Genomic DNA, 19,142 nt, shown 5'->3' with positions numbered 1-19,142 from the left:
CTCCCAGCAATCTTGATTCCAGCTTGTGCTTCTTCCAGTCCAGCGTTTCTCATGATGTACTCTGCATATAAGTTAAATAAGCAGGGTGACAATATACAGCCTTGACGTACTCCTTTTTCTATTGGGAACCAGTCTGTTGTTCCATGTCTAGTTCTAACTGTTGCTTCCTGACCTGCATACAGGTTTCTCAAGAGGGAGGTCAGGTGGTCTGGTATGCCCATCTCTTTCAGAATTTTCCACAGTTTATTGTGATCCACACAGTCAAAGGCTTTGGCATAGTCAATAAAGCAGAAATAGATGTTTTTCTGGAACTCTTTTGTTTTTTCGATGATCCAGCGGATATTGGCAATTTGATCTCTGGTTCTTCTGCCTTTTCTAAAACCAGCTTGAACATCTGGAAGTTTTCGGTTCACGTATTGCTGAAGCCTGGCTTGGAGAATTTTGAGCATTACCTTACTAGCATGTGAGATGACTGCAATTGTGTGGTAGTTTGAGCATTCTTTGGGATTGTCTTTCTTAGTGATTGGGATGAAAACTGACCTTTTCCAGTCCTGTGGCCACTGCTGAGTTTTCCAAGTTTGCTGGCAGTATGGCTACCCACTCCCATATTCTTACCTGGAGAACCCCATGGACAGAGTAGCCTAGTGGGCTACAGTCCAAGGGGTCGCAGAGTTGGACGTGACTTAGTGACTGAACAACAACAAGCCAGTGTGTCCCTGGATGGTGAGGTGGTCGAGGTCCCCCAGATTCAGGAAGGGCCAAGGTGACCGTGCCTCTGGTCCCTCTGAGCATCTCCTGGATGCCAGCACCGTGACGAGGCAGCAGAGAAGCAAAGGTACCAGTGAGACTGCAGTCGATGCCCTTCTGTCTGCAGATGTCCTGACCGGTTCCCTGAAGAACACTTGGCGGGTCCAAGACAACTGCTGGGAATAAGGAGTCTAGGCGGCTGCCAGCTTATCACAGAGACCAGTCACCAGCTTATCACAGAGACCAGTCACCAGCTTATCACAGAGATCAGTTAACCAGCCTATCGCAGAGACCAGTCACCAGCTCATCACAGAGATCAGTCACCAGCTTATCGCAGAGATCAGTCATGCTTCAGAGAAAGCACGCCCAGGGAAAGCACGGGGAGACAAAAGTGCTGTTTGCAGTGACATCAGGTCAAAACCCTGGAGGCCCTTTTTTCTAAATTGAAAATTTATATGGGGGCTTCCCGGGTGGTCTAGTGGGTAAGAGTCTGCCTGTCAATGCAGGGGACACGTGTTCAGTCCCTGGTCTGGCACGATCCCGTGTGCTGCGGAGCAAATGAGCCCCCGCACGGCGGCTGAGCCCGCACGCCTGGAGCCTGCGCCCGGCAGAGGCCACTGCACTGCACCTGGGGAGCAGCCCCGCCGCCACCGCGAGGGAAAGACTGTGTGCACGGCAGTGAAGACCCACTGGGGCCAAAGATACAATACAATAAAACAGATAAATTAAAAAAAAATAAAATTTATATGGAAACATTAAGGGCCCAGGCTATCAAAAGCCATCCTGAAAAACAGGCAGCGGGTCACACCCCCTGACAGCAGGGACGGACCCTGACGCCCAGCATCCAGACCCGGAGGGAAGGCTGACAGCAGGCAGGGCCGCTCAGCTCCACCCCATCAGGCTGGCGTGGGGTCTCCCATGGAGACAGCAGCTGAGCTCGGCCCCTCCGCCAGGGGCCTCCCTTGCTGGGGCGAGGCTGGGGCTCCTCATGAGAAGATAGACCACCTGTTCTCTTTCTGGGACGGGCCTGTGTAGGCAGCACTTTCGGCCTGGTGACTACCAGTGATGGGAGACGAGCCCCCCAGCCCCTGCCTGGGCCGGGCCCCCCATCGCTGCCTGTAGCCCCTCTGGGCTGCTCCCACCTGGACGTCCCCCTGTCCCTCTCCCGGGCACCGGCCCTCCTGCTGCTCAATCGCCTGTATCTCCAGGCTCAGCATCACCCCCTCTCTCTGTAGCTCTGTGCCCACCGCACCATCCACATGGTGCCCCCCAAACCGCTGCCCGCCTGGCACGACTGCATGCCATCTGCGCTTGCCCAGGGCGGCTGCTGTCTGCAGCTGAAGGCCCCGCGGTGGGGCAGGGCCCACTCTGGTCCAAGCTCCTCTGGCCATGAGCTCCGAGAGCCTCCTCTGGGGCCCCGGGCGTCAGCACAGGCTGTGAGGCCAGCCCGGAGGGAAAGAGAAGGGCAGTGACGGGCCCTGAACAGGCCGGATTCGCAGGATCTGCTGCAGGCCAGCGGGGCCGCCTGGGGCCAGAGGCCGGGGTTGACCCCGCCGGGTGGGGCTGCGCAAAGGAGCAGCCTCTGCAGACCCCTCAGGAGCAGACCCCTTGGGTGCAGACCCCTCGGGTGCAGCGAACAGCCTCCAGGGCTCCAGCTCGGGCCCCCACAGGGGCCACGTCAGGCCAGACGGAGCTCTGGGACAATGGCCGGGCGGCCTCAGGGTGTGGGGAGACCTCAGGGGAGTGAGTCCTGCTCGGGCCGCACAGCGAGGGGACCCGTCTGCTGGACCCCCCCCGCCCCCCACCCCCATGCCACTCTGGGTCCACCACGGCGACAGGTCCACGGAGAGAAGCCCTGGGCTTCGATCAAGAGGCTCCTTCAGCACGTGGTGAGGTGACGTGGCAAGCGGGCAAGGGGCCCCTGCTCAGGTCTGCAACTCGCAGTGGGCCCAGGGCCAAGGGCCCCTCAGAGGCCCCCAGCCACCCGGGGACAGCTCACCAGGAGGCCCCGCTGCCGGCCTCACCTTGGGCAGCGTGGTGACCCCTCCTCTCCCGCCCCTGGCACTGCCCATGGGTCCAGATGGGTCCCCCAGCCCGCCCAGGAGGAGACCCAGCCGGTCCGCAGAGTACTGGGCAGGCTCCGCACTGTTTCCCCCAGGGCGGATAGTCCCCCCAGCCCCCTGGGGGGTGCTGCCGCCTGGGCCAGAGTGTGCTCTCGCCCTGGAGTCCTGCAGTGGGGCTCTCACGGCCTCTCCGCGCCCCCCGCCCCCGGTCGGGCCCCTGAAGCCAGGCGCCTCCCCCTCTGCGGGGAGCCTCGCCCTTCTCTGGCCGTTTGGCTCCGCATCCAGCACCTGCGGAGCCGCGGCCGGCAGAGGGCGCTGGAGGCCCAGGGCACTGTCCGCGCGGAGGCCGCTAGGCGCCCGGGCCGGTGCGAGGCCGTCCGGGGCCCTGCCCGGCCCCCGCCGCCCCGTGGACCCTCCTGCTCAGCGTCAGCTCCCACCCCCAGCGGACCCCCGCCACGGCCGCTCCAGTGAGGTCATGACCCCAGTGCCGGGCCGGCCGCGGCAAGAAGCAGGAGTGTGAAAACCATTCAACCCCGCGGGTTCCAGAAGGGCCCGCCCCGCGCGCCTGGATTAGCCTCTGGGCTGGTTTCGGATTCCGGCGCCAGGACTACGTATGATAAATTTGCCTGCTGCTAAGTTGCTCCGTCGTGTCCGACTCTCTGCGACCCTATGGACTGCAGCCCACCAGGCTCCTCTCTCCATGGGATTTTCCAGGCAAGAACACTGGAGTGGGTTGCCCTGCCCTCCTCCAGATTTTCCTGACCCAGGGATCAAACCCTGGTCTCTTAATTCTCCTGTGTTGGTAGGGGGGGTTCTTAACCACCAGCGCCACCTGGGAAGCCCTGACGATAAATTCATGTAGCTTTAATTTGTTCCAATAGGAGCAGGAAACTAACCTGGTCCCGAAGGTCACACTACCCAGAAATTCAGGTCCCAGGCAGAAAGCACAGAATTACAAGTGGAATCACAGAGCTGAACGTGCAAGGCGTGTCACCAAGAAGGGTGGGTTTGTAAGAGGACACAGCGTTGGTGCCCAGGCTCCTGCTTCCAGCTGGGGGAGTCGGAAAGACATCCGTGACAGGCGATGCGGGGGACGTGCCTAGTCCTACAGCAGCGGAAGGACGGACGGATGGATGGACGAACAGACGGCCAGCCCGGGGGGGACGGGAGGAGCTGGGTGCTCAGCAGGGAGTGCAGCTGGGACCCCAGAGTCCCCGCCCCTGGGAAAGATGAGCAAGACCTGGGCGGATGGTGGGGTCACAGGCCCCCTCGTCCCCCACCAGGAGCAGCGTGACTACAGTGGCTGGCCACTCGTCCACATCACGCGGCCAGATGGTGACACAGTTTCAGACACGGGTCTGGAAAACACGCTGGGCAGTGAAATAAACTTGATAAAAATATAAAATGAGCGAGTCCATGTGTATATGGCTCAAAATCAGTGCAGACAAATTTAGGTGGTGAAACTATAAAAAACAGGCAATAAAAGTCATGACTCAGGATGGGGGCGGGGCATGGCCAAGCTCCCTGCAGAGGAGGCTCCTGCTTCTTCCTTTGAAGGGCACAGGACTGTTTCATAAACCTGCGTTGATGTTTCAGACTTTTGGGCGGTATACATGTTCTATTTCTCAAAGAAAAGCTTAAAAAACAAGAAGAAGGACCAGCCCTCCCCCCGCGCCTGGGGTGCCTCCGAGCTGGAGGGTGAAGGTTCCGGCAGCTCTGACCCCAGCTGACCCTGCACCTGCCCACCCTCTGGCCTGTCTCCTGGGCCGGGCACCTGCTCTGCACGCTCCCCTGGCTGCTGACTGGAGCCCACGTGCAGAGGACACCAGTCCCTGGGGCAGGGGGCCCTGGTCGGTGGGCGCGAGGCCCAGGTGGGGGGTGTTGTCCCTGCCGAGGCCCCGGGGCCCTGGGTGGGCATGCGTGGCACCTGCCGGGGAGTCCCTGTGGGTGTCCGGCCGGCTCCATGAGCCCCAGCCGCCCTGGAGGCCTCGCTGAGGGGCTCCAGCGACTGGCCGGCAGTCAGTGACCTCAGGGTGCTGGTGTTTTCTGACTCTGACCCACGGGCCCCATCTGCTCCAGCTTCAGTGTTCAAGTGGGGCATCTGTTTATTGACCCCGCATCCTGAGCTTAGGGCCCCTGGGAAACCTGACTTTGAAATCCCAGCAACCACCCCCGGTGCCCGTCTAGTGTCAGCTGAGCTGGGCAGGCCCTCTTTCAAGGTCAAGGGGCCCATGCTTCCCTGAGTGTCCGAGGGGCCGCAGGATAGGATGGGGAACTGCAGAGGCCAGATCCTCCGGCCACGGCTCAGCGACCGGAAGGGACCAGTGGGGGAAGAGGCCCGCAGCAAGGACCCAGGAGGAGAAGCCACATCAGGCTGTGAGGAGGGTCCCCAGGGCCTGCTGGACACTCTGTCCACTGTCCAGGCCAGGCAGGCCCGCCCCCAGGATGGCCTGAGGAGCTGCCATCAGCTGACAGACACTGGCTGGTCTGTGCCCTTGTGGAGCCTGGGTCTCTGTGGATGAGATCCGCTAACGTGAACGGAGGGGTCACTGCTCCTGGGCCCCCCGTATCCTCGAGGAAGCGGGGAACACCCGGAGGAGGGGTGGGCTGGAGACCTGGAGCAGCCCAGGGCAGCCAGCCAGCAGCTGGAGGCCAGATGAGGATGACCTATGACCCTGCCTGGGGGCAGGCCTTCAGCCCCGGGGTCTGTCGGAGGGGGCCCCCCGCCACCCCGGGTCCAGTTAGCGCTCCTGGGGTTGGTCAGGACTTTGAAACCCGAGAGATCCGGTCGATGATTTCAGCTCAGGTGAAAGAGCCGTCCACGTCCATTGGCCAAGTGTGCAGCTTTGAGAACCACCGACGTGCCTCTGAGATGCAGACCCTCATGTCCAGCTTGCGCTGACAGGTGGTGGGCAGAGGAAGGTGAAACCCTCAGGGACTTGATGCCTGGAGAAGAGCTGGTGGACGAAGGCCCGGGGCCGTGTGGGGAGCGGAGGACACCTGCCCGAGCCCCGACCACGCCGTGAAGGTGCTCCAGGACAGGCTTCCGTTCAGAACGTGGTGCTGATTTAGTCACTCAGTTGTGTCCAACTGACTCTTGGGAACGTAGCCCGCCAGGCTCCTCTGTCCGGGGGACTTCCCAGGCAAGAACACCGGAGTGTGAATACCAGAGTGGTCTCCTCGTGGAGACCAGGAGGCGTGGAGATGCAGCAGCACGATGTATCCTGATTCTTGGGGGCAGGTCCTAGCACTTGACGCCGTCTGCTCGTGTGTCACTGACAAAAGCCCCCGTGTTCCTGGGCCAGGCCTGTAAGCCGGGCTGGGGTCCCAGGTGCGGCCTCACAGGGTCCTGCTCGGCCCTGAGCCCTGAGCCCTCTGCTCCCAAGGCTGCACGGGGGGCCATGTGGCTCCGCCCGGCCTGGCGCTGGGTCCAGCATGTCCCAAGCCCCTAGCCGGCTTCAGCCTCTGCCCTGAGAAGGGGTCCAGGGCAGAGGGAGCCCCGGGGAACCCTCCCTCCCCTGGGTAGGGCTGTCCAGAGTTGGGGCCAACTGCGCGTGGACCAGTGGACAAACCAGTGCTCTCAGCTCTGCGGGCGCCCGCCATCCAGGGTGTGGGCACCATCAAGTGGACTTTTCAGATAAGAAAGCCACCTGCTGACCTTAAGTAATAGGAAACTACTTGGGGCACTTTATCAGAAAGGGTGGAACAGATTGCAACATTAGGATGTGATTGCATGGAACTGAATTAGCCCAGAACCTCAGAGCAGTCACAGCCAGAAGCTGTTTGATGCTGAGGTTTCGGTGGAGTCCCTGGGCCCGGGTTCCTCTGTTGAACTCTCACCCCCAGATAGCAGTCTCAGGAGCGGGTCTTGGTTGTAGGGTGGAGCCTTCGGGAAGCGCTTTTCCAGAGACCTCGGAGAGCCTTCTCGCCCCTGGCGCTGTGTGAGGACACAGCAGGAGATGGGCCTCGAGGCCCAGGAGGCTTGTCCCGGCTCCGTCTGCCGCTGGTTCCTGTTGCTAGGTTGCTCTCAGACTGAAACTTGATCAAGTTCCCCACGCGGTGCCCTCGAGTGCGCCCCTGCTCCGCCAGGCCCCGCGTGCGGGCCGAGCCCCAGGCTGTGTCCCGTGCGTGAGCGCGTTTGCGTTTCCTCCCGGGCTGTGCCGCCTGCTCACCTGGGACCGCCTCCCCTCCTCCTCGCGAGCCTGCACGGACTGTCCCAAACTCAGCCTGAGGGTCTCCTCGCCCTGCGGCTCCTGGAGGTCCTGCGGAGCCAGCCACCACCTCGGTGCTGAGCACTGGGACGGGGGCGGGGGGGCCCGGGGGTCCCGAGACGACGGCTCAGCCTCTGGGCCTCAGCCACACAGCCCCCACCTCCGTGCTGAGCACTGGGATGGGGACGGGGCGGGGGGGCCCGGAGGTGCCGAGACGACGGCTCAGCCTCAGGCCCTCACGTCAGAACAAAGTCAGTCAGCCCGCTTTCCGCCAACAGCAGCTCAGATCAGCATGCATGTTGCGCACCCCAGGCCCAATTAAACAGTATTGACTGAGTTGCCGTCATCTCCCGATCGTGGTTTCCACGTTTAATGAGAAGGAGCCGTGAGCCCAGGTCTGAGGACACACAGGGGCAGGGAAGCGCCCCTGGTCCCGCAGGAGGACGCAGCGAAGCCTCCCTTGGACGACAAGCTGCGGAGGCTGCTGCCCGTGCCTCTCAGGTGGGAGAGCAGGGAGCCCCCCTGCGGGAGCAGGGGGAAGGCCCGACCCCCAAGGCTGAGGGGCAGCACCCCTTCATCCCAGGTAGTGATGCCCCAGCAGAAAGCCCTGGGCTGGGGCTGACAGGCCAGGAACCCAGCTCACACTCAGGTCACAGCCGTGAGGGACCCACGGAGGCCTTGGTTCCACCTGGTGACCCCTGGGAGGCCCGGGGCCTGAATGGAGATCCTTCCTGGAGGGCCCCCGGGGCCATGCCCGCCCACCCTGCTGCGCTGTGCCCCAAAGGGAAAGCAGACACTGACTCGGCCCCACGCCCACAGCAGAGCCCGTGGGGCCACCTGCCCTGGCCTTGCCCTCAGAGCTTTCTAAACACGGAGGGATGAAGTGGCTCCTTCCCACCCCTGGGATCAGGGTCTCACCCTCAGCCACGCGGCCCTCCACTCAGGCTGGAGCTTCCCCGCTCGGCCATCTCTAAGGTTCTCAGCACGGTTCTAGAGCGGGCACTCCCTTCCTCCACCCCCTCCTGCTGAAAGCCTGATGAGCTGGGGGAAGCAGCACGCTCATAAATAATCAGCGGGTGGAAGAAAAGACCTCGTGACGAATGAAGTAAACCCACAGCATGCAGACCTCTGGTCAAGAACAGCAGTGCCGGGGGAAATTCATGCCATGCGTTCTACAGTCAGAACAGACAGATCTCAAGTTGGGAATCTGACTTTATACTGTAAAGAAAAACCGGGAAGAAGAAGAGCGAACTGAACTCAAATCTGCAGAAGGAAGGGACTAATGGAGACAAGAGCAGACGTAAATGCAACAGGGCGATCATTAGTTACCTGCTGATGTGTGCACTGGGACAGCCCTGAAATCTCTGTGCCCCCGTGTCCTTATTTTGTGAAATAGAAAGTCATCTTCCCTCTGAAGTGTGTGAAAGCACTTTGTAAACTATGAGATCTTATTAAACTTACTTTATGTCAGACACATTTTCTGTTCTAAACAAACTGCCAAATAACTGTAAAGCCCATACCAGCCCTTTGGCAGACAGCCTGATAGAGTATGTGCTCAATAAAGTCCCTGATTTCAAAAAAGAAAAAAAAACAGAGAAAGTCAATGGAATCAAAGTTAGTCCTTTAAAAAGGTTAACAGAATTGGCCAACTGTTGGCCAGACTAAGACAAAAAGAGAATGGGCTAACGCAGTGCTGCAAGTCCTCGCCAGGGCAATGAGGCAAGAAGAGAAAGAACATCCAGACTGAACGTGAAGCAGTAAGACCCCCGACGTGGAGAGGAAACCGTGTGCATATGTGATCCCAAAGGACCCACTGACGGTTACAGGAGCTAGCAAGCAACATCAGCTGAATCGCAGGACACAGACCAGCAAACAAAATCAGCTGTGTTTCTATACACACGGTGGCTTCCCTGGCGGCTCAGATGGTGAAAAACCTGTCTGCAGTGCAGCAGACCCAGGTTCAATCCCGGGTCAGGAAGATCCGCGGGAGGAGGGCCCGGCAACCCACTCCAGTATTCCTGCCTGCAGAATCCCATGGACGGAGGAGCCTGGTGGGCTACAGTCCATGGGGTCCCAAAGAGTCAGACACGACTGAGTGACTAACACTCATACATAAGCAGTGAACAGCCTGAACACAAAATTAAAGAAACGATCCCGTTTACAACAGCATAAAAATACTAAGGAAATAATTTAACCAGGAAGCTCAAGATGTGTGCACTGAAAACTGTAAAACATTCCCAGGAGCAGTGAAAGACCTTCATGAATGGAAAGACATCCTGTGTTTATGGATTGGAGACTGTTAATAATGTTAAAATCCACTGGATCACAGAAAAAGCTAGAGAACTCCAGAAAAACTTCTACTTCTGCTTTATTGATTACGCCAAAGCCTTTGACTGTGTAGATCACAACAAACTGTGGAAAATTCTTCAAGAAATGGGAATACCAGACCACCTGACCTGCCTCCTGAGAAATCTGTATGAAGGTCAAAAAGCAACAGTTAGAACCCGACATGGAACAACAGACTGGTTCCAAATAGTGAAAGGAGTACGTCAAGGCTGTATATTGTCACCCTGCTTATTTAACTTATATGCAGAGTACATCATGCGAAATGTCAGGCTGGAGGAAGCACAATCTGGAATTAAGACTGCTGGGAGAAATATCAATAACCTCAAATATGCAGATAACACCACCTAAGGGCAGAAAGTGAAGAGGAACTAAAGAGCCTCTTGATGAAAGTGAAAGAGGAGAGTGAAAAAACTGGCTTAAAACTCAACATTCAAAAAACTAAGATCATGGCATCTGGTCCCATCACTTCATGGCAAACAGATGGGGAAACAATGGAAACAGTGACAGATTTTATTTTGGGGGGCTCCAAAATCACTGCAGATGGTGACTGCAGCCATGAATTAAAAGATGCCTGCTCCTTGGAAGAAAAGCTATGACCAACTTAGACAGCATATTAAAAAGCAGAGACAGTACTTTGCCAACAAAGGTCTGTCTAGTCAAGCTATGGTTTTTTCTGTAGTCATGTATGGATGTGAGAGTTGGACTATAAAGAAAGCTGAGTGCCGAAGAATTGATGCTTTTGAACTGTGGTGTTGGAGAAGACTCTTGAGAGTCCCTTGGACTGCAAGGAGATCCAACCCGTCCATCCTAAAGATCAGTCCTGGGTGTTCATTGGAAGGACTGATGCTGAAGCTGAAACTCCAATCCTTTGTCCACCTGATGCAAAGAACTGACTCATTAGAAAAGACCCTGATGCTGGGAGGGATTGGGGGCAGGAGGAGAAGGGGACGACAGAGGATGAGATGGTTGGATGGCATCACTGACTCGATCAATATGAGTTTGAGTAAAGTCTGGGAGTTGGTGATGGACAGGGAAGCCTGGTGTGTTGCACTCCATGGGGTCGCAAAGAGTTGGACATGACTGAGTGACTGAACTGAATAATGTTAAAATGCTAACACTTCTTAACGTGCTCTCCAGATTCAGTGCAATCTGTACCCAAAGTCCAATGGCCATTTGTGCAGAAATGGAGAAAACTATTTTATTGTTAGTGTGAACCAGTGAAGTTGCTCAGTTGTGTCCAATTCTTTGTGATCCCATGGACTGTAGCCCACCACGCTCCTCCATCCATGGAATTTTCCAGGCAAGAATACTGGAGTGGGTTGCCATTTCCTTCTCCAGGGGATCTTCCCGACCCAGGGATCGAACCCAGGTCTCCTGCATTGCAGGCACACACTTTACCGTCTGAGCTACAAGGGAAGCCTAATGTTAGTGTGAGATTTCACAAATGTCTTTATTTCTCGTCAGAAAGCCGTGGAGCTGGGTTGGGCGGACTCGGGGCTCAGCCCAGCAGGATGCGCGTGCTCTGTCCACAAGGGGCCGTGCAGCGCACTCCTACTGGGAGGTCCCAGGAGCTAAATCCTTGCTGCAGTTGGTGAAGCACAGGTGACTTTCCCGTCCCGTCAGGATGCAGTGAAGTGATGCCCCTGGTGGTCCAGCGGGAAAGCCCCTGACAAGGATGCTTCTGGGCGGAGGAGAGGAGGGAGGACGCTCCAGGGCAGAGTTCAAGCCCCCGGCGGCCCTGGAGGGAAAGTCTCCAGCCCCGGACAGTTCCTCCTGGTCTCTGGGGTCCCCTCTGTCAGCCTCTGGTCTCTGGAGAAGGTCCAGGCCCATGGCACCTGCTGCCAGCCTCAGGCCAGGCTGGGCCAGAGAGAGCGGCTGGGCAGAGGGGCAGGCAAGTCTGAAGCAGGCGCCCCCACTTCTGACATCCACACCTGAGGGGGTGCGTGCCGGTGACCGAGAGATCCTCGGGACCACCGCACTGGATGGGCGGCCCTCAGGCCAGGCTTCTTTGTCCCAAGGGTAGCAGATGCGGGTGGGTGGGCGGCAGTGGTCCCCAGGAGGCACTGGGGGGGGTGGCCTGCGGGTGTGACCCTGCAGCTGGGCTGGGCCCCTGCCCGCAGGACACAGCCCACAGGGCTAGCTGGGGCTAGCCGGGTTATGTGAATTCGGAAGCCACTGCATAAAACCACCGCTTGCTCCACCCCATTCTTCAAACCACCAGGCAGCTCTGCAATCAGTTTCAACTCCGGAAACAGAAACACATTTTGAGAGTGATTTTTAAACCTGGGGACCTGGGGCCTCCTTGGCAGGAGACAAGATGAAGAAATCTCGCCTCCCTGGCCCAAGCTGCAGCAGAAGCCACTGGCTCTGGTTGCCACGTGGCAATGCGTCTGCTCCACATGAAAACCAGACAGTGTTGGGAACGGGGGTCGGGGTTGGCGTCACAATACTCACTTAAACAACAGCGTTTTTATCTGCCTCACCCCAGGCGCCTCTGCGGGGCTGGGGCTCGGGCTCACAAGGACTGACCAGAGGCCCCTCAAGTGCAAAGCCAGGAGGAGCCCGCTCGGGGGGGCTGGGCCCCACGCACCCCCTGCCCCCCACGGGCCACAGCCCAGGAGCCCCCGCTCCACACGGGACTACTTGGGAGCAGCCATGCCCAGGACCCCAGGCCAGGGCCCCAAACACCGCACCCCGCCCCCCTCAGGAGCGCAGGCAGCCCCTGGCGGGCTGAGCGCCTCACGGCGATCACCACACATGCTCAGCCGGCGGCCAAGGCTCTCTGAGCTCAGGCAGTGGCCTGGAGATGGGCCGGGTGATGGCGCTGGGCAGCGGATGCCCGGGCTCCGGCCATCTAGGCCGATCTGGGCCCGGCTCCTGTCAATGGCCGATTTGGATTCAGTCTTGGTTCAGAGAATGGGAGGGCAGAGGCCAGTGAAACACGGATTGCCGTGGCCGGCTGCCTAGTGAGGGGCCGGCCTGTCCTGGTCTTGAGGAGCCGAGATTGCACCTCGGAATCTCCTGAGAGGCGTTCCTGCTGCAGCCTAGACAGGAGGCTCCCAGGGTGTCCCAGGCCACGTTCAGGGTCCCTGGGCGTCCCAGGCTGAGTTCGGGGTCCCCTGGGCATCCCAGGCTGAGTTCTGGGAGAAGGTCTGGAGGTCCCATTGGCCCCAGGCCTGGTCCCACAACGTCCACCTCGAACCCTCCCGGTCCAAGGAGGAAACAGGGACGACCAGCTGAAAGAGGGCCCCAATCAAATCTGCGTCCAGGTCGCGCGGTCACCTTGAGGTCGGGTCCCCTCTCTGCTCACCAAGACGGGTGAATAAACCAAAGCCAAGACCGGGGCCCTAGCCCAGCACAGAGCCATGTCCATGCCTGTCCACCCGCGGCGGGCACTGACCCAGTCCCAGCCCCCCCCAACCCCAGCCACCTGGGCCTTCAATCACCCCTGGGCCCAGGCTTCCCCGTGGGCAGCTTGCCAAGACCCCCTAGGAGGCCCAGGGCTTGGGGTCAGACACGCTCGGTACCTGAGCAGGGGCTGCTTGGGGTACGGCGGCTGGCCTGCCCCCGGGCACAGCGGGGCCTTCTTGGTCACCTGCTTGTAGATGTTCCTGGCGGTCACCCCGATCCACAGCAGAGTGGAGAGTGTGGAGTAGTGCAGCGTGATGCCCACCTGTGGGGACAGCCAGTGAGCGCCTGCCTGCCCGCCTGCTGGCGCCCACCCAAGTCTGAGCCCCGACCCCATCCCCTAGCGCCCGCCCAAGTCTGAGCCCTGACCCCGTCCCCCAGCACCCCGGCCCTGAGTCTGAGCCCTGACCCTGTCCCCCAGCGCCCCTTCCCCAAGTCTGAGCCCCCTCCCCGTCCCCCAGCGCCCCTTCCCCGAGTCTGAGCCCCGACCCCGTCCCCCAGCACCCCTTCCCCGAGTCTGAGCCCCGACTCCATCCCCCAGCACCCCGGCCCCGAGTCTGAGCCCCCTCCCCGTCCCCCAGCGCCCCTTCCCCGAGTCTGAGCCCCCTCCCCGTCCCCCAGCGCCCCTTCCCCGAGTCTGAGCCCCGACCCCGTCTCCCAGTGCCCCTTCCCCGAGTCTGAGCCCCGACCCCGTCCCCCAGCGCCCCTTCCCTGAGTCTGAGCCCCGACCCCATCCCCCAGCACCCCGGCCCCGAGTCTGAGCCCCGACCCCATCCCCCAGCGCCCCTTCCCCGAGTCTGAGCCCCCTCCCCGTCCCCCAGCGCCCCTTCCCCGAGTCTGAGCCCTGCATCCCGTCCTGCTTCCCCCTCCCACATCCTCAGGAAACAGCTCAATAGCAGCAGGAACAGGGCCTGGCAGGGGCCCTGGGGTTCTCGGGGCAGACTCTGCGCTTCACAGGGACTCAGGGCTCAGGGAAGACGCGTGGGAGGCCGGGATCCTGAGCCCGCTCGCCTCCTGCAGGGAGCTGTGGGCACGCCCCCGGCCTGGTCCTGCGGGGAGACTCCTCCTGCACTGGGGCCCTGTGGCCGTGTGGTCAGTGGGGCTCAGTTCCCGTGGAGCCCGCCAGAAGGGAGGGGCAGAGGCGTAAGGGTCTCCAGGACGCCGTCCTTGGGGATCAGAGGCTGAAGTTCACTCCTTGCCGGTCAGAGTCACTTGTTACTATGGAAACAGCCCCATCACCTGTGGCTGCTCCGCTTTAGCTAATTGGGTGTTCATTCTGCACCCGTCTTCACCATCCGATTCTGTAGACTGAAGCTACCTTTGAAGTAATGACCTGACGTTTTGTGATGACAAGTAAAATGTGGCTGTGACTGTAAGGATGTCAGTGTTTAAGGAATACAGACATTCTCTAAACAAAGATAACATCACACCGTTGTAAGGATTTATTAAATGCAGAGTTCAGCTTCAACTTGTGAGAAAGCCCCGTAAGGACGGGTGGGACTGTTGTGAGAACGCTGGGCTGTGTTTCAGTCGCTGCCCGCGCGGGGGAGCATCCAGGCCTTCTCTCTGCCCGGCCTGGGCCTCGTGCCTGGGAGCAGGAGCCCGCCATCCCTGCGGCCTGGCCGAGAGGAGGGGGCGGACGTGAGATGCGTCCCCGGGGTAGAGCCTGGGCTGGCCCCGCCCCCGCCGTCTTCCCAAGCGCCGCGGACCGTGCCAGCCTGTGGGAGATGGGAAGGCCGAAACGGCAGGATCTCCCAGACGCCAGCCTCAGGTGGACGTGTGCAGAGGTCGCCGCAGGGTCGTCACGCCGGCGTCCCCATGGCCCTTGGGCCACCCGGGCTGGGCCGGGTTTCCACGGGCCGTGGGGCCGCCGGTGTGCATGGTATCGCAGCCTCCGCGCAGCGCGCATCTCTGGTCCCATACGATCACCTCTCCTCTCCAGCCCCCAGCTCTGGGCCGCGAGCGCCCATCACGGCCCTGGGGCGCATTTCCCTGTGACGCCCGCCGGGGTGGGGGCACTGCTGGCTGTGGGCGCCAGCGTTGAGCCCAGGTGGTGGTGAGCTGGCGGTGGGCATCATGGGCCAGGCTGGCTGCTGGCCAGGGCGAGACCGCACTGGGGCTGATGAATCGTCCCCTGTGATGGGGGCGGCGGGGCACCCGGTGTCTGCAGCCGGCAGTGCGGGCAGCTGTGAGGGTTCAGCCTGAGCGGGCCCAGAGGCGGGGGGTCCCTGCCCGGACACTCAGGGCTCTGCCCGCACAGACGTCTGTCTGGTCCAGGCTCTCGGGGGCTGGACGACACTGGGAAGACGGTCTGCTCTCCTCCAGCCGCCGCCTGAACGTTCATTTCACTCAGAAGCACCCTCACAGACGCGCCTAGAAGGATGTTTGACCGAATGTCTGTGCGCCAGGGCCAGTCAGCTTGACAGGGGACAGTGAGCGTCACACCTTCCAACCGACTCGCCTCTGAGCTGTGCCCCGGCATCCCTCTCCTCCGGCAAGGGTGGGGTCCACGGTCATGGCCTCCCGGCCCCGCACCTGTTCTCTCTCCTGACCGTTCCTCCCCGGTGAGCCTGGCCTGTCTGCAGCAGGTCCTCTGCCGAGTCCTGTCCTCTCTGCCCCATGCCCGGGTCAATGCTCATCTTCAAGGGAGCGAGTGAAGCTCCAGTTCCTTCTGGAAGCGTGGACTCGGAGCTGAGCTGCTCCCGAGGGGAGGCTGTCATCACGAGGTGACCGACTGTGTCTCGCACGAGCGGGGCTTCTGAGGCGCTCCAGGCTCATCTGGCCCCGCCCATGACACACTCAGGGGCCCAGCCTGCTGGCCTGGCCTGGCCTTTGCTGCTGCAGGGACACCTGGCCCCTGAGCCTCTGTCTGGGCAGGAGCCCCCCCAGGTTGGGGGCTCCCGGGGCTGTAGGGATTGTGATGACTAGAGGCGCTGGGGGGCGGCGGCCCCAGGTCCCAGGTCTCCCCCGCAGGGTCCCTGCACATGGGGCGCCAGCGCAAATGTGGACATAACAGTAACAGTCCATTTTACTGCTGAGATGCTCCGCATCTCAGCAGGTGTTCAGAGGCGGATGGCAAATTGGATTTCCCGGAGCTCCCCCAGGGGTGTTTCCGCGCTATCGAGAGACCTCCAGGAGCGTGTCTGCCCCACATGTGGTTCAGGGATGTGCTGGTGACTTTTCTGCCAGGGACCGGAGCAGGTGCAGAGTTGGCTTCCTGGTGGGACGGCTGGCATCCACACGCATTTGTGGAAAGCTGACCTCTCTTCTGTGCTCAGGAGCCTGGTGGTGCTGGGAACTGGGCCCTTATATCCTGCCACATGGGCCGGGCACCTTGCTTGCAGGGGGGAGCGTGTGGGGGCCGGAGCTCACAGGCAGTTCCACCCGAGGCACCCCTGCCCAGTGGGAGCAGACTCTTGCCCTCCGACGCCCAGGAGTTGCCAGCAGCTGCCGTTGGTGCCAAAAGACAGGTCAGTTCGTGTGGACAGAGGGGGGCACATGTGTACCCAAGATCAGCGGGCACACTCGGGGGCCAGGGAATCGGGCTGAGGCAGCCCCATGGCTGTCAACATACTCTTGCTGAATTCACACAACCAAGGCCACAAGGGGAGCGTGTGAGGTCGTGGTGGGTGCTGGTCAGGACACTTTCTCCATGTGGTCCCAGCAGATGGACACCCACCAAATGAGTCCTTGGTGAGAGGCCCTGTGGTCCATGGGGAAGCCCCCACATGGCCCCTCATGAGTGCTGGAGGTGTCTGCTGGGAGGGGACTGTCCATCTAGAGGGGACTGTATCCCTGGAGGGGACTGTCCGCCAGGCTGAGCTGAGGCCAGGTGTAGGTGGGCTGGTGAGAGGCTGGGGGGAGAGAGCAGAGGGGCCTCGAAGTCCAGCTGCACGGACCCTGGGCCTTTGTCCTTGACTTGCAGCTGACGGAGGGGCCTCTCTGGCTCTGTCAGGACCAGAGTGTATCTCATATGCCCCCCTTTCTTTTTTGGTTTCTCTGCGAGGTTTGTGGGATCATTTCCCAACCAGGGATCAAACCCACAACCTCTGCAGTAGAAGCTTTGGAGTCTCACCCTCTGGACCACCAAGGAAGCCCCTTTCGCCTCCTTCTAAGAAAGGCCAGACAGGGGGCTATGGGGTGGAAAGAAGACCCCTGAGACTTCTTTTCCCAAAGGCCCCCACTCACCCAAGAGGGCCAGACCTCCCAGTCAGCGTGAGACCACGGCGTGCTACGGGGGGGTGGGCGCGCCCAACCCCTGGTGACCCAGCAGTGAGGGCGCGCTGTCCCTGGTGAGGAGCTGTGACCTCAGGGCCCGGGACTCTCACCTGGGCCGGGGGAGCAGGCCCAGCCCCTGAACTCCTGCCCATTCATTTGCAGGAGAGGCAGGCCGAATCCCTACTTATGCAATCAGCCAATTTGTTCGAAATTGACTGTATTGTTAACATGTCACCAGGGGCTTGGAGAAAACTGGTCCCATTGGAAAATAAACTAAATAACGTGATCCGGCGCTGAGCAGATCGGTCAGACTCACAGCGGGGAGAAACTGATACAGACGCACTGGGTGCTGCAGAGTCCCCGTCAGGAGAAGCCCCTGGACAAACGCTCGCATGTTATGTCACACCCCGGACGATCATCACGGATCTCCCCCTTGGCCGGAGTCAATAAGCACGTCAGACCTGGCAGCGAATGAAGACAGCACTCACCGCCTGGCACAGGGTCGGGAACCTGGTGCGGTTGATGCCGCCCGCAAAGGCGGAGAAGGTCAGCGCCGCGTGGAGACAGAAGTTCAGGAGGGTGTGCCGGCCAGGGCGGCTGATCCGGATGGCGCTGCAGGGTGAGACCGCGGTCAGGAGCCGCCTCCCGGGGCAGGGCGTGGCGGGGCGGGGACAGCCTCGGCAGCACAGGCCACGCCCCATCCAGCGGGGACCGGACGGAGGCCTCGGGTGGACGGGGACGGGCTGGGAACAGCACGCCAGGGCGACCGGGCCGGGCGCGGATGGATGGACTTGCCGTCCACTCTAGCTTGTGGCCTCGGGTGCTTGGTGTAAAGTCACCCTGGGAGGCTGCGCCCGGATGTCTCCGGTTGTCAGACAAACGATGACTTAGAGGCCCTGGGACATCACGACTCGTCCAAGGTCACGGGGGAAGGTGGGGGTGAAGCCGGTCTGGCTTTGTCATTCCCCGGACGCGGTTCCTCGTGTCTGATCGGAGGAGACTGTGGCTGGACCCCGCAGCAGTGACTGCCGCAGAGGGCGCTGCTTGTGGTGGAGTCCACGCCCAGGGCTAGCCTGGCAATGCCCACGCTAGACTTCTCAGTCTGTGCCTGCGGCTGTGACTGCGACCACAGCTTCTCTGCGGCCTCGGTCACACTCAGGCCTCTACCTGTGACCCTGGCCTGCGATGTGCCCAAGCTCCTTCCCTGACCACAGTTAGGACCGTGGCCTAGGCTCTGCCCATGGTCTGGACCTTGATGGCAGCCGGGACCCCTCCTCACATTTCCCAGGTCATCTTTGAGGGACGTAGAGAACCCATTGGACTCCCCTGTGGACAGCCGGCCCAAGGCACGGCTGCTCTGAGGCTTGGGCGGCTACTCTGACTTCCTTGGGGCGTGGCTGTTGGGGCCCTTGGAGGAAGAATGCATGTCACCTGATGGGATGAGAACGTGAGACCTGGGATGTTCGTCCCCAGCACTCAGCCACCCTCGGCTGCCAGGACCACTCGGGACTGTGAGGCACCCTCTGGGGACTCCTTTCTACAGGAGGACGGGGCGGAGGGCTCGCCCTTGAAGGCGGAGGGGCCTCACCTCTGGTGGACGATGTAGGTGGCGGCGGAGGCCAGCAGACAGAGCAGCATGACGGCCGTGCAGGCATACACCACGGGGTGCAGGAGCTCCCCTGGGGCCGGGGGCGGGGAGAGGACCGTCCTCAGATCCTGGAAAGGACACGGGACGCACCGCATGACCGGAGTGGCCGGGCGCTCCCGGGACCGGCGTCCGCCCCGCGGGGTCCCGGAGGCGAGTCCTGCACCAGGAGGAGACTTGCTGGGAATGCCTGGGGCAGGGGCAGGGCCCCAACCAGGGGAGCACTCGGGGCAGAGGTCCCCAGCGCCACACTCAGCCGCGGGTGTCCCCGTGGGCTCTGACGGCCACCTCCCCAGGTGCAGCGCCCTGCTGGGCCGGGGGTGGGCCTGCCAGCCTCCCTCCAGCCTGGGGGTGCGGTCACCCGGAGACCACTGCTTCCTTCCGTCCCAGGGGCGTGGGTCTTCTGGAGCCCGCTGCCGTCAGATGCACCTGTCTGATGGCACCGCCCCGGGAGGCGCCCGTCGGGTTGCTCCCAGGCCCCTCTGTGGGCCGCGTACACACTGA

The 19,142-nt window shown here is 61.1% G+C and overlaps 1 protein-coding gene across 1 annotated transcript in view; it reads right to left on the bottom strand.

The window, feature by feature from the left end:
• Positions 1-19,142, bottom strand: part of ADGRA1 (adhesion G protein-coupled receptor A1) — a 36,097-nt gene that overhangs the window by 9,176 nt on the left and 7,779 nt on the right. Inside the window, exons 3-5 of the mRNA XM_061163196.1 lie at positions 18,582-18,709; positions 17,482-17,605; positions 12,895-13,040 (exon numbers count right to left, since the gene is read on the bottom strand). Coding sequence (XP_061019179.1) covers positions 12,895-13,040; positions 17,482-17,605; positions 18,582-18,709 — 398 coding nt within the window. The remainder of the gene's footprint in view (positions 1-12,894; positions 13,041-17,481; positions 17,606-18,581; positions 18,710-19,142) is intronic.

Source organism: Dama dama, chromosome 15 (assembly GCF_033118175.1).
Source record: "Dama dama isolate Ldn47 chromosome 15, ASM3311817v1, whole genome shotgun sequence".
Lineage (NCBI taxonomy): Eukaryota > Metazoa > Chordata > Mammalia > Artiodactyla > Cervidae > Dama > Dama dama.
This window is presented reverse-complemented; position numbering and strand designations above follow the sequence as displayed.